Source organism: Mastomys coucha, unplaced genomic scaffold, assembly GCF_008632895.1.
Source record: "Mastomys coucha isolate ucsf_1 unplaced genomic scaffold, UCSF_Mcou_1 pScaffold22, whole genome shotgun sequence".
Taxonomy (NCBI): domain Eukaryota; kingdom Metazoa; phylum Chordata; class Mammalia; order Rodentia; family Muridae; genus Mastomys; species Mastomys coucha.
The window spans coordinates 83,800,846-83,815,868 of NW_022196905.1; the positions used below are offsets into that span (position 1 = coordinate 83,800,846).

Here is a 15,023-nt window from a genome sequence, read left to right on the forward strand (position 1 = left end):
CACGCCATAGTTTAAGAAGCGCTGGCTCAGACAGAAAGGTTCAAGTGCTCACTAACTGGTCTCCGCTTGTCGCATATCCACAACTGTGTTGCTTCTCCTCCATCCACAACAACATCAGATTTACCCAAGTCCAGCTCAAACCCCAGCATATCTACTCTGTGTTCCAGCCCCTGGGTTTATTAAGAGCCAACACTGCAGATTCAGTGCATTTCCTATTTTTCTCCCTTTATTTCCCCCCATTTTGGTTGATGCACCTCCCTTGCATCTCTTTCCTCATTCAGCAGCACTCACTGTTCAAATGTAGAGACAAAGAAAAGTGAAAGCCAAGGCCAGTGCTTTTCTTCGTGTTTGTGCAGCAGATGCGATGCTACTGCCAACACAGCAAACTCAGGTGTAGCCCTGTCCCGAGTGCCTAAAATAACCACGGGCTGTAAAGCTTGGTGGCCAGAGGAGTTTTAACCCTTTGACCTCACTTTGCCTGTAATGACAGTTTATGAGATTCAAATAACAGTAATATCAGAAACTAGACTATGCCTGCAGCATAGTTTCGGTAGTTCAGTTTTTACCATTTGCAGACTTAGCATGGGCTTGTATAAGTTTCATTATAATAAAAGTTACAAAGCAGTGTTGGCCAATATTTACTGTGTGCCAAGCCTTTAAAATGCATTACCTCATTGAGCCCTTCTAACAACTTTAATGCATTTTTTAACTCGCCATTTTGTAAATGAAGGAACAAAGGGGTCAAGAAACCTACTCAAGACATACATCTATTGACCAAACTGGCAGCTTATACGAATAAAATTATAAGAAAGAGATTAAAAAGCCACAAGAAGTTAAATTAACTTCAAAGGTGAAGCAGAGCCTCCCAACCCCCATCAATGAAGGCATGGGGTTATTGTGAACATGCCAAACTTACAGACAAGCTGAAGCTTAAAGACAAGCTGAAATAGAGGATGGACCCCAGTGTGGAAATGCCTGGGATTTTCTCACACAGCAGCTCCCACTTCTCAGCTATCCTATTCAGATTTGGTTAGAACTGGAGGCTTTTAAGTAAATGGGGAGTTGGCTGTGTATGGCTCATGATCATCACCTACCAAAATGGCCTCTGTTCTTCCTGTTTATTAAAAAGGCAATAATGTGTCTGGGTTGCTGTTTATGCTTTCTCTCTTCACATATGCACACACACACACATACACACACAGTTACATACATGCACACAGACATACACATATACACACATACACATATACACACATTCACACACTTACACATACATATACACACATATACATACACTGACGCACACATACAACATACATGCATACACACATATGCACACACACACATACACACACATACATACATATTGTGAGCTGCTAGTGTAAACCTATTATTTTGTGGAACATTTTCAAATTGTCAGGGATATAGATGGGAGACACAGAGCTAGATTGCAGAATCTATGTCAGAACTCTGAAATGGGTACAGCAAGGGCCTGGTTCTTGCTAAATGTCATCTATCTCTTTATCAATCACTAGTTGATGTCAGTAAGCTGCCGGAAGGCAAGAGCAGTTGTTTGAGCAACCGACCAAAGTGGAGTGGATATTTTCTGTGGCCCTTGGGTTGTGTTTCTGTTTTGCTTAATATCCACATCTGGCTATGAGAAGACTATGGGGAGTGGGCATGTCCATGACTTAATTTAGCATCCATGATTTCTAGTTCAGTCTCAACCCTCAGATCTAGATTCGGCTCTTATACCTCAGGTGGCCAGAGTCTTATTGGCACCTTAGCCAGCGAGAGTGCAGTCTAAACAGGCTCTGATGGGTGCTGGCACTGTAGGAGGCTGTGACTCAGATAAGAATCCATATACTATCCTGGACCTCAGGTTACTGTGTGCTTGTTTATGGTATTCTTCCAATCCTGTCGTTCTCTTTAGTCCTTAAATGACCATGCCATCCCAGGAAAGCTCTCATCTTTGTCAACAGATTGACTTGAACTATTGAACTATTGAGCTATTTATTGAACTAGGGGCTAACCAGACTCAGGGGGATCCAAGGTCTGAGAGCTCCATTTTTAGATCCAGGTGGAGATCTGACACACAGCTCAGCTGGATAGTTTGCATCATATCAATCAAACTTCCCAAAGAGAAGCACTTCTTTCTCTCAGCCTTGATTCTGAGGATCTACTAAAAACCTAATATAGGCACACTTTACAAATGACAGCAAAGCCCCGAGGGCTGTGTTAACTGCAATACTAGCTGTGGCTGTGTGGATATTACCTCACAGAGGTAATTACCTCAGGTCACTGCGTGCTTGTTTATGGTATTCTTCCAATCCTGTCGTTCTCTTTAGTCCTTAAATGACCATGCCATCCCAGGAAAGCTCTCATATTTGTCAACAGATTGACTTCTATGAGAACTCAAGATATGTCTTTTTCAATTACTGTGTCTTCCACAGACAATTCTGGATGACTTACTGCATGCATCTTCTAGAAGCTAGAAATAGAGCCATGAATAAACATAACAGGCAAATTATCTCTGCCCTCATGAGACATATAGTCTAGTTGAAGAGGAGAAGTAATTACAAAACAATTATATAAATCATGTAGTGTTTTTGGAAGATTCATGAGCTAGGAATCAGTAAGTACAAAGGCCCTGGGGTGAGGGCCCTGCACATGGGAGACAGAAAGAGCAGTACACTTAGAGCTGAGGGAGCAAGGGTCTTTGGTAGCAATTAATTTTTCTCAGAAAAGTAGATGATCCTGAGCCTTTATGACTTCATGAACCATTGTAAGGACTTTGGCTTACATGAACAGCCATTCAGAGATCTTAAGGAAAGAAATGATGGCAATCTGACTTCAGTTACTTACAGAAATCATAAGTGTCCTACAGTCCCTTGGGACACCCAACATAGTCTGGTTAGGCCACGTTGCTGTTCAACTAGGGGCTAACCAGACTCAGGGGGATCCAAGGTCTGAGAGCTCCATTTTTAGATCCAGGTGGAGATCTGACACACAGCTCAGCTGGATAGTTTGCATCATATCAATCAAACTTCCCAAAGAGAAGCACTTCTTTCTCTCAGCCTTGATTCTGAGGATCTACTAAAAAAACAATATAGGCACACTTTACAAATGACAACAAAGCCCCGAGGGCTGTGTTAACTGCAATAGTAGTTGTAGCTGTGTGGATATTACCTCACAGAAAATTAGCCTTGGGATCTACATCAAGACAGTGGGACCCGAGCTCCCATTCCCTTTCTTCCTGGGAAGCTGTGGACATGGACCCTTCTCCCTCCTCCTGCACTGGAGGGGAAAGGGAAAGAGACTCAAACGGATCTCAAGAGAATTGGATAGGCGGACTCCTAGGCGGAAGCTAGTAACTAGGGACCGACATGGTCCAGGGTTCCCTCGCTGGGACGATGCTCACAGTCCAGGGTTCCCTCGCTGGGGTGTGCTCATGGTCCAGGGTTACCGGTTCCCTCGCTGGGACGATGCTCATGGTCCAGGGTTCCCTTGCAGGGGTGATGCTCACGGTCCAGGGTTCCCTTGCTGGGGTGATGCTCACAGTCCAGGGTTACCGCTTACCTCGCTGGGACGATGCTCATGGTCCCGGGTTCCCTTGTTGGGGGCGGTGCTCACGGACCAGGATTCCCTTGCTGGGGTGATGCTCACGATCCAGGGTTCCCTTGCTGGGACGATGCTCACAGTCCAGGGTTCCCTCGCTGGGGTGATGCTCACGGTCCAGGGTTTCCTGGAATGATGGTGCTATCATTCCCTCCCAGGGACCTGTGAGCCTCCTGGGTTCGGGCTGCAGGGTGTTAACGCGTCCTCAGATGGCACATCCTCACATAACCCCACCCTCTTCTTCCCCGCACAGGCATTCTTCCTACGGAAGGCTGCTGGACGACCATGACTACGGGTCCTGGGGAAACTACAACAACCCTCTCTACGATGACTCTTAACAAAGGAAGGTGGCTAAGGACAAGAAATAACGGTCCTTTATTTATAAGTGCTTATCCAGTAGAATTAATAACAAGTACCTGATGTACACTGAACGACAATCGCAAGCCCTCTTTTGTTGGTATGGTTGTTTTCATTTTTTTTTCCTCCCCTCTTCTGGCTGCTACTACAGAATGTCCCCTTTCTGATACAAAAGGACCATAGCGAAAAGGCCAGTCAAGGCCGGTTTACAGCTGACACGGGCCATCTTTGCACTGACCAAGCCAGAATCCACGAGGTGGGGGCTGCAGAGCCCCCGTCAGGGAAACCGCTTTAAAAAGGACTGAGGAAAGGGGCTGGGAGGTGCTTGGTGGTGGATTTGATTTAGGGGATCTTTTGGTTTGGGTTATTTCTTAAAGTTCTCTACAGGAAATGACATTAAATATCAGTGAGGAGAAAGGCCTACATTCCAGGAGGCTGCCACCCTGTGTGGCAGGAGCAGGGGCTTCTTGCTTCCTTTTTAATCCTTGCTTGTCTGGTTGTATCTGACGGGATGCCTACTTAGTCCTGTAAGCAGATAGACCATTCTGAGCTGCCTAATTGATGAAAGATAAAAGAGGCCGTGTCCAGGAGGAGAAGGGCAGGCAAGGGTAAAGTAGCCGGCAGGCGGTCAGTCTGCAGGCTCTCAACCTGCTCTCCCCATCTAGGCCACCCGAAGGCAACAGGGAGCCCAACCCATAGCTTTCAAGAAAGTTATAGTTCCAAAAGTGAAGCTGGGAAGTGAGCTCAAAGAACAGACAGGGAGAGACAGGTGGAGCCTAAGGGATGGGGAAAGAAGGGAGAAAGGAAAACTTACAGGCACCACTAACCCTCTTAAAGCAAGCAGGAGTCAGCTCTCCGTGGTAGTGGGAGACACCTAAGCTTGGAGGAACCCAGAGAACTCTCGCTTCACACCCACAAAGCAGCAACTGCTTCCCTGCCTTGCTCTCCGTATTGGGTAATGGCTGTGTGCTATTCCAAAAACAAAAAGTTAAGAGAGGCACTGCTCCATCTGCAGCTGCTCACTCAAAGCACTCACTTCCACAGGACGGAGACATCAAGAACTATTTGTTTGTTGTCCCTAACCCTTACCTTCCCCATTCTTCCTTTCAATAAGTGAATACCTCCAGGTGTGCAGTCGCAACTCCTATACAACAAATTTTGAGAAGTGATCTTTCTTTGCCAGCATCTGCTTCTTCCACTTAAGACCCACCAGGAGGTGACTGAGTACTTCTCACCCCACCCACCCCCTACCCCAACTGGAGGGGTCTAGTAGTTTCTTTTTATTGTCACTTTGTTAGTTGGGAGTGCAGGTAAGGGGTAGAGACTGGATCCTACTAAACACCCTACCTGGCCCAGGACAACCTTCCACCCCAGAGAACTGCCTAGCCGGAAATACCAAAGGCTGAGCTCGAGACCATTCACTGCAATGCCTTTGTGACCTGAAAAAAAGTAAAAAATAATAATAATAAAAAAAAACCACTCTGGCACCAGGAAGAACCTTTCATTTTTAACACAGTGAAACATCAGTTTCTTTCCCCATAGTGTCTAGTTTGCTGCCTGATAGTTTGGCTTCTGGCAGGCACTGTTGTTGCCTCATATGTCTGTGTTTCTAGAGAGTCTATTAAGGGACTACACCGCTATTCTTTTGTAACAGCTGATAATGGCACCTAGCATTGTAAGTCCTGATTTCATGGAGGGGAAAATATATATCCCAAACTATGTTACATTTTCCTATGACATCACAGGGAACAACAAACTATCCATTTTAATTCCTCAAGACAGATCTTGCCCACCCCCAACTCTGTTAAGGAAAAACACTCTCATACTGCTGTCCTGAACCCCTCTGGTGTAGACTCCACAAACAGGGGTTCCTTCCCATGACGTACAACCCCAGGTTTTGAAGAAATTCCTTCCTAAATCTCAGAAGTGCCAAAAGGAAAGATCAGTCCTCAAAGGGAGCCTTAAGCAGAGTGAGTAATGAGGAGTGGGCTTGCAGAAATTAAGATATCCCTGAATATGAAACAACTGACAGACACACACATACACACACACACCCTGCAAGGGTGTGTCCTCTGGCCACACTTGGTGCCTGAACAACTCTCCTTTCCTTCCTACCCTGACCTCTTCACAGGTCTCTGGTTAGGCAAGAGACAAACCAGAACGCACCAAGATTCTGCATGTCATTGTCCTCTGTCAGACAAAAACATTTTTGACACATGCCACAAAGCTCTCTATAAAACACCGTAGGGGAAGTAGACATCTGCTATGGCTTCCGGGGTAAAATAAATCCTAAGCCAGAGGACCCAGCTTCCTCCCAAGACCCCTTGCCTGTTAGAAACCAAAGGCACAGCAAGAATTTTTTCCCGTCAGAGGATGCCATTGTATGTGAGCATGTGATTGCCAGTGCCCTGATTAGCTTCTAAGTGCTTTCAGCAAAACACTGAGCAGTCATCCAACAAGGTGACTGGCAGTGTCCCCTCAAAGCTCAAGAATGGCCCTAGTGTGCTTGTTACTACAAAGTGTGTGAGTGTGAGATGGTACTTTGCCAAATACATTTTTCTGCTTTTGAATTGGCCAAAAGGTTTCAGCACATTTAATCTACAAACTTTGCTACACACACACACCACACACACACACCCCTCTGAAATATATGCCAATATTGATGTCCTTTACCTCAGGGAGAGTTAGTTCAAGTCTACACAAAGGAAATTAGTAGTCCCCCTAGGTAGATCCAAACAGTCGTGCCCCATGATGGATTGGACTGGCCAGAATGCTTTGGAGAGAAAGTCAGAGCAAAAAGAGAACTGGAGCCTGTTCTCCGTGGACTGCAAACGATCAAAGAATGGTAGGCAACTATGCTTTCTTTCCCCATGGCCCCGATGGGCCCCTATCCTCCCCGCACAGCCGTGTCTTCAGTTATAAAATGGGGGTCATATTTGCATAGTGGCCTTACCCTTTCCTACCTCACAGACGTGTTGTGAGGATTAATGAAATTGTGTCTACAGTGTTTTCAGTTTCTGGAGAAAAACTATTTATGGACATTTCAAGTATTATGTAGATATATAAGTGATCTCAGTTTCTTACTGTTATACTGCTGTGTTGTTTTGACTTACTCTATAAAACTACAGTTAATGTCATGGCCACCTCAAATGGCTATCAGAGCTCTGAACTTCCCTCCCGTGCACCTGACTGATGCAGGCTTAACTGTTCCTGGGACCACAGAAGATGTCTCCCCGCCAACTGACAAGATGGTCCAGGACACAGGTCTCATCAGGATCCAGGTTAGGATGTCACACCTGGATGCCTCGGCACTTCCGGAAGAAGACCTCTGACTTTCATACCCCGAGGTCAAAGAAGAGTACATTATGGTCTGATGTCATATGTTTGCCCTTCATCTTGCTTGCAAGGGTGCATGGTTCGATCCTATGCATCTTGGAAATGAATTTTGTGATTGGTCCAGAAGCTAATTTGCACGTCGGTTCACCTTCTTTGCCTTTAACCTTCTTTTGAGGGCAAGTGGATGTAACATTTCAACTTTGATCTCGAAAGCGTTAGTTCTTACTGACTCATTGCCATGTTGATCTCTTGGAGTACGTTAGCTGAGATCATTTGAAGATGGGAAGGTGTGCAACTCCTTTGATATTTGATGATGTCGTATCTACATTTGTTGTTAAGACATTGCATACCAGTTATAACTCTACCAATTAAAGTGGTTAAAAGCTTGTGTCTAGCTGCGGTGACTCACATTTTGAAATGTTTTATTACCCAGGCTGCTGGGTTTGTTTTTATCGGTCATATTAAGTAGCTCCGACTTGTTCTTAAAGGAGTTGCTCCCCCCACCAACCCCATCAATAAATAATAATTTCTGTAGCACAGGAAGGTCGCTATGATCTTGAAACAGGCTGGGAAACTGCCGGTGTTGAGCAAACCTTCTGAGCAGTCATTTCCCAAATATTCTGTGCGCTTTATCCAGTAGACGTACAAGCAAACATTTCGATTCAATGAGCGAGATGGTAAGCATAATCAAGTCACATTAAAACACCTTGGCATTAGCAATACATGTGGTGTTTGCTCCACTCCATTTCAAAAAATTAAATTCAGCATATTCATCCTTATCTGACAGTTAATTAGCAGGCAATTTCAGCCATCCAAAGTATAATTTCAATCCTGAGAAGCTAACCAAATATTCTTTTGATTTTGAAGAAAAAGCCACCGGCAAATCCCATGCATTTTGCTCTATGGGGAGGAGGGAACCAGCTGCAAACTAGGAGGTGGGGGGAGTTTTATTTCCTCTTTTTTGTTTCACCTTGAGACAGAGCCTAATAGAGTCCTAGCAGGCTTTGAACTTACTATGCAGCCCAAGCTATCACCATTTCAGAAGTGTTAGTCTGATAGGCGAACACCACAAAGACTAAGTCTACATTCATTGGTTCATTTAGTTGTCTGGCTACCAAGACTTGGCATCAAAGACTTGCTAGGCCATCTTAAGGAATAGATCCCAAACATGGAACAAGCCTCTTCTATTGATTGTTCTGGGTGATGTAATCTGAATATACACCCCTCGAAGGCTGTATATTGAGGGCCTGGTCTCCTGTCTGTGGCACTACTGGAGGTTATTGTGAGATCTTTTTGAAGTAGGGTCCAGTAGAAGGAAATTGGGTCATTGATTTAGGGGACCCTCCTCTGCCTTTCAATTTCCAGCTGCAGGAGGTGAGCATCTTCCCACTCGCATCACTGTCCCATGGGAGACAGGACCATGCGTTGACACCTCTGAAAACATAAAGCAAAGCAAAGCTCTTCTTCTGATCCACTGTTCCACTCTGACAGGCAAAGGACCCATAAGTCCGTGACCTCTTGAAGACCTACCTTGGGCACAGAAGATTCCTATTTGATGTTTCTCAGGCTGAAAAGATACCTTCCTACAGGACATGAATTCAGTTCCCAGCACCCTTCATAAGTACAATACAATTGCCTACAACTCCAGCTCCAGGGCACCTGACCCTTCTTTCCAGTTCCTTTGGCCACTTGCACTCATATGTGTGCGTGCGCGCGCACGTGTGCATTTTCTAAGTTCTGATGTCCAAATCAATAGCTTTCCTCATGTGACAGTTTGTCAACATTAAATCATGATCTTTTCTAGAACATCTACAACTGGATAGTTAATGTTTGAGCTTTGTGAGCAAGCACTGAAACAAAAATCACTGTTCCAAGGCACTGGTCTTGTGGAAGGAGAGCTGCAAGAGATCCCTTAAAGGATCTCATCTTTGGCCAGGGCAGAGCCAGCTGTATTCACTCCACCAGAACAGCGCACCGCATGGTAACAACATCAGTTCTCATCAACAAATACATTCTGTTTCTATGTGGACCAATAAATTGAGTGGTTACAATACATTGGGGAACTCAGATGCTGATGGAGCTTGTCTACGTTAGCTTTAAAGGTCATACTCCCTTCCTCATACGAATTCTAAGATGTGAAGCTTCTTTATCAATACACTAAATCTGTCTGTATGCTCAGTAACGAGTAACATGAACTAGCCTTCCCGAAAGTTTAAGTTTAGTTACTGTCAGGGTTGGGACTCAAACCAACTCTCTGTCATCAGAGCTCTTCCCACACAAGAGACTAAGACTAACCCTGCCACCTCCTGCTAATACGGGACTTTCCACCCCTTGCATAGCGCCCTCCCACCCCCCACTAAGCTATTTTGAGCAATCTCAAGGGGTCTGGCATCTAGCCAACAGCAAGCCCAGTCAGCTCCCCAGCACATGTTCCCTGCCTGGCCCTGTCACCTTTGTGCTAACTCCTGCTGCCTGCCAAGCGGATCTTTTCTAGGGGGAAACCGCTCACCATCTTGTCCTGAGAGGACACCAGCACAGGGCTGTGGGCTCCTAGAATCCATTATGAACTTCTTTGTTTCCCTGATATCCATGGGAATCACATTTGAGTCCCCTGCAGAGTCACCCCTGCTGCTAGCCAAGGGTAGCCATTGTGTCAGCTTGTCCTCCTTTAGAACAGTAGTGATACTGTCTCCTTACTTAGCACTTACCATGAGCCACATACCGTTTGGGAGCACTTGAGATGGCTTAACATCCCTGTGAGGCAGATATTAATATCCCCCATAGTATGGAAGAAGCCAAGGGCCAAACCTGTTGTTTTAGAAAAACATAGCCTGTGGACACAGGTGGCAGGGTTTTCGGGCAGATGAAGCGTTGACCTGTGGTCTTCAGAATCTATGCTCTGCAGCCCGCCCAAGCAGAATCCTCATCCCATGCCAGATATCTGGGTACCTGTACTTTGCCAGCCATCAGTCTATCTGTGTGGGATAGCCTGCATCTAGAGCTGGGTACTCAGAATGGAAGCAAGGTTCTCTACAGCAAAGAGTCATAAAGACATTTTATGGCCAAAGACAAGGAGTGTGTGTGTGTGTGTGTGTGCGCGCGCGCGCGTGTTCTAGTCTCTTCTTTAAAAAACAGCAACATTCAGTTATGAGAGCTCTACACTAGTGACTTTTTCTAATCCCTACCACCTCCCCTAAGCCCTACCTAGAAACCTCATAGGCAGGCTGTATATACTATCACTATACAATATCATGAAGAGGAATAAATCTCAGCAGGGGCTCTGAAGGACAAATTTGTTGGGGTATAATAGTTTGGATCTCAAAGGCTCTGCAAAGGCCTGCCTGTTTAAGCTTGATCCCTAAAGTTGCACTATAAGGAAATAGTAAAACTTTCAGGAGGCAGAGCCTAGTGAGAGGTCATTGAGTCATTAGGACATGCTTTTGAAGGGGGCTATGGGACATCAGCACCTCCTCTCTCTCTTTTGGGCCATGAGGAAGGCAGTTTTTTCCCTATGATGGGCTCATCACAAGCCCAAAGGAAGGAGGACAATGAGCCATTGGCTGGCACCTCCAAACTGTGAGCAGGGGTGGGGAACTCTTTATAGATTAATTTTCTCAGATATTTCATTAAAGTGATGGACGGCTAACTAATTAGGTATTATATGAAGATTGAACTATAGCGGTAACCCATTTAATCACCAACTCAATATCAGGAGTCTCCAGGCTTCAGATCCACAAAATCATGAGGACAAGGTCCAGAACTCCATCTTGTCTCCCTACTGTTTCCCCCCTGGCACATGGTCAGGATTCATTTCAACAAACACTTCTGGGTGGAGTGTTGAAAGCTCATCCAGCATAAAGGCAGGCATTACTGGGAAGTGTGAGAAACAGAAGTTCACTGCCAGCCCCAGGGCCAGGACTATCAGCCCTGTTACAGGCATTGTCAGGAAAAGCAAAGCCAAGAACACAGCTCTGCATATTCCAGGAGTTTAGGTTAAAATGTCAATGCAGAGTTGAGAATTTCATGCAGCCCTTAGGGTCTCACATACACTTTGAAGGATCAGGAAGAAGGGATTGGTCAAGGAGGCCATCAGAGGGTCATTGTTCAGATTCTAAGGTTTCAGCCTGCAAGAAGGAAGCAGGGCCCTCAGGAACTCACTGGAGCTGGAGCTGAGAGCAATGAGTTGTACAGAAGAATGAGTCACCTTTTTATGTCTTTCATTTCTTGCCTGAACACCTGGCATTGACAAATGTGAGCTAGAACCACATTTTTTTTGTTTTGTTTTTTAGAGACAGGGTTTCTCTGTTTAGCCCTGGCTGTCCTGGAACTCACTCTGTAGACCAGGCTGGTCTCGAACTCAGAAATCCACCTGCCTCTGCCTCCCAAGTGCTGAGATTAAAAGTGTGTGCCACCACCACCCAGCTCGAAAAAACAAACAAACAAAAAAAAAAAGAAATGTAAATAAATAAAATAAGGAATTAAAAAAGAAAAAGAAGAAAATAGAACCACATTTTAAAAAGGAATTCTAAGAGATGTCCTTTCAGGCTTCTATATGTCATAGGAAAGGTAACCATTCCAAGTCCAAAAAGGCAGGACTGTAGGTCACTGTGTCTCCAGGCAGACACATCCCATACCTAGTTAGCATGCATTCTTCCTCTGGTGACAAATTATAGCCCATTAATTCACTTTATAGTGTGTGGAAGATGAAGAAGAATAAAAAAACCTGAGGTGTGTATGTACACATGTACATACTAGAGATCTGAGGGTGTGTATGTACATATTAGAGACCTAAGGGTGGTGTGTATGTACATAAGTACTTATTAAAGAGCTGAGGGTGTGTATCTACTCATGTACATATTAAAGGCCTGAGGGTGTGTATGTGCATATTAGAGACGTGAGGGTGTTATGTACACATGTACATATTAGAGCACAGAAGAAAATCCATGCTGAAACTTCTTTTTTGCCCAACCGCATAACCTTGTTATAGTTTGTCCCTTTTACCTTCCCATAGCCATGGCTGGAAGGTGACATGAAGACATGTCCCCAGGGCCTTCCCTCAACATTTCACCTGCCCATGACTTTTTGAGGTGGAATGACATAACCTTTCTATCCAAACAATAAAAACCTGAGCCCTAGAAGAAATAAAGAGAACTGCTGAGCTGGATAATGTTTCTGCCACTTAAACATTTTCAAAAGACAAATGAACCAAGAAAAAAAGACCAATAAGGAAAGAATGGAAAAAGGAGAACTGTGTCCATTGTGCAAACCTTCTCCCTCCTGATTTTAAGTTGTGTCCTTCTCTCCTATTCCATCCTTCCATCCCACCTCATCTTCCTCACTAAAGAAAGGAAGGAAAGGGAGGGAGGGAGGGAAAGAAGTAGAGAGGGAAGGAAGAAGAGTGAGTGAGTTTAGGGTGAAAATGGAGAATGTGCTCAAACCATTCTGAGCATGTAACCTCCTACACTCAAAGTCATGGATCATTCCAAATGCCATATACCCACCTGGCAGCTTCCCATCTCCGTGTGTGGCTCTGTGAGAACTATGAATTCCTCAGAAAGACTAAGGGTGCTATGAGAAAAAAGAAAGAAAGGGCAGTGTCTTATTTCTATTCCTGCACAAAACATCATGACAAAGAAGCAAGTTGGGGAAGAAAGGGTTTATTCAGCTTCCACTTACACATTGCTGTTCATTACTAAAGGAAGTCAGGACTGGAACTCACACAGGGCAGGAACCTGGAGGCAGGAACTGATGGAGAGACCATGGAGGGGTGCTGCTTACCCGCTTGCCTTTCCTGGCTTTCTCAGCTTGCTTTCTTATAGAACTCAGAACTACCACAATGGGCCCTCCCACCCTTGATCACTAGTTGAGAAAATGCCTTACAGCTGGATCTCAAGAAGGCATTTCCTCAAGGGAGGCTCCTTTCTCTGTGATAACTCCACCTTGTGTCGAGTTGACACACAAAACCAGCCAGTACAGACAGACACACATAGAAGCATAGATGGCTATGGCTACCTGGCACTACCATTACAAAACATAAATAAAGCCGGAGACAGTGGTACACGTCCATCATCTCAGCAGTCACTTGGAAGGCTGACGTAGGAGAAGAGTAAGTGTGTAAGTTCAGGGTTCATCTGGGCAATGTCATGAAATTGTCTCCCAAAACTCAAACCAAAGAAAGACTAAGATCTTTGTGCCCGGTGGCTGGTAAACACTTGTGCTTGCCTCTTCTTTCTTTTCTCTGTTGTAAGAAGGGATGAGAAATTGGAACAAGAAATGCAAACACAGCCAGGCAGTGGTGGTGCACGCCTTTAATCCCAGCACTTGGGAGTCAGAGGCAGGTGGATTTCTGAGTTCGAGGCCAGCCTGGTCTGCAGAGTTAAGCTCCAGGAAAACCAGGGCTATACAGAGAAACCTCCATCTCGGGCGGGGAGGGTGCGGGGGGGTGGGGGATGCAAGCACTGTTAGTGGGCAAGTGACAGCTGAAAATGAAAAGGATTAGAAACCTGGGTTTGCTCCTGAAACACCCACTCACAGAGTTAAAGTGTCCCCCTCCACGCTCTGGCATGCCTTTTCACAACACAAAGACCCCACATGTAAATACAGGTAAAGGCTCCACTTAAAAATATGTGGGCTCCGTAGTGTAGACTTTGGCTAATTAGGAAAGTGTGTCTGGTGGATTGAAGGTGCTTCTTTTTTTTTTTTTCCTGGTGGAGTCCTGGGAACAGGAGGCTGGCTTAAATGCCAGTTTATGTTTTGACAAAATGGTACTGATAAAGATATCAGTATGAGCAAGCTAAATCATGGCTGCCACCGGATATCCAGAGAACCCCAAAGTAAATAGTGATGCAATCTCTTATATAACTAGGGGGAGAGTGTTGTTTTGCTTTTCTGGTAGAATGCCACTTCTGTGTGGTTATAAAAAAAAATAAAGTCTTGAGATCAAGGGCCTTTACCTGAATCTTGACGCACTTCTGCCAGCGTGTCCACATCTGTCTGGTCTTACTGTGGGGCCTACATGTGTGCCGGTGACTGCCTGGCTGTGGCCCATGTGGCCCAAAGTAGACCTTGGTGTTTGTTGTCAAGCAGCCCTCCTAGTGACCTTTGCTCAGAGTGAATAAAGCCTGGCTTATCTGCCCTGGATGACTGGAGTTCTTTTCAACACCAGCACCACCACTGACACCACACCCTATCCCCGGTTTCCTGTGACTCTGCTCCCTTCCTGGCATCAAAGTGTGAACCTCACGTGGGGTCTTGGCAACCAGACAGGGCAGTTTTCACTGTGCTGAAGGTCTGGACATACACAGCACCTCTGTCACTGGAGTGCAAGTTTTCTACTACTGAGCTCATGCACAGGGCTCACTCTAAGGAATCCGAGATGCATCCCTTCATGGGGGTCTCCTGTTCCCTGTTCAAGAACTGTAAACACCCATCTGAAGCCTCCCCCTTTCACACCGAAGCCTTCAGCTACCTGAAGGAGTTCTCTGACTGCACAACAGCCTCTCAGCCTCTCCTGAAATTAGTTTACCAGTTCTTTTTTTTTTTTTTTTTGTGAAAGTCCATCTTTCAATCCATGTCCCCTCCCTTTATTTGATGTGAATTCCCAGGTAAGGCATTTGTAAGAGTTTATGGAACAGTCAAGAACTCCATTACCAAAAATTCATCCCTTAGGATCATGTTGTTTGGCCAAGCTTGGATCCTTATCATTACATTCC

The 15,023-nt window shown here is 45.3% G+C and overlaps 1 protein-coding gene across 1 annotated transcript in view; it reads left to right on the forward strand.

Moving 5' to 3' along the window:
• The window catches only part of Parm1 (prostate androgen-regulated mucin-like protein 1), a 104,995-nt gene extending 97,289 nt beyond the window's left edge, over positions 1–7,706 (forward strand). The window contains exon 4 of the mRNA XM_031390970.1: positions 3,872–7,706. Within this exon, the coding sequence (XP_031246830.1) occupies positions 3,872–3,956 (85 nt within the window). The 3' untranslated portion in view covers positions 3,957–7,706. The remainder of the gene's footprint in view (positions 1–3,871) is intronic.
• Positions 7,707–15,023: the final 7,317 nt, after the last annotated feature.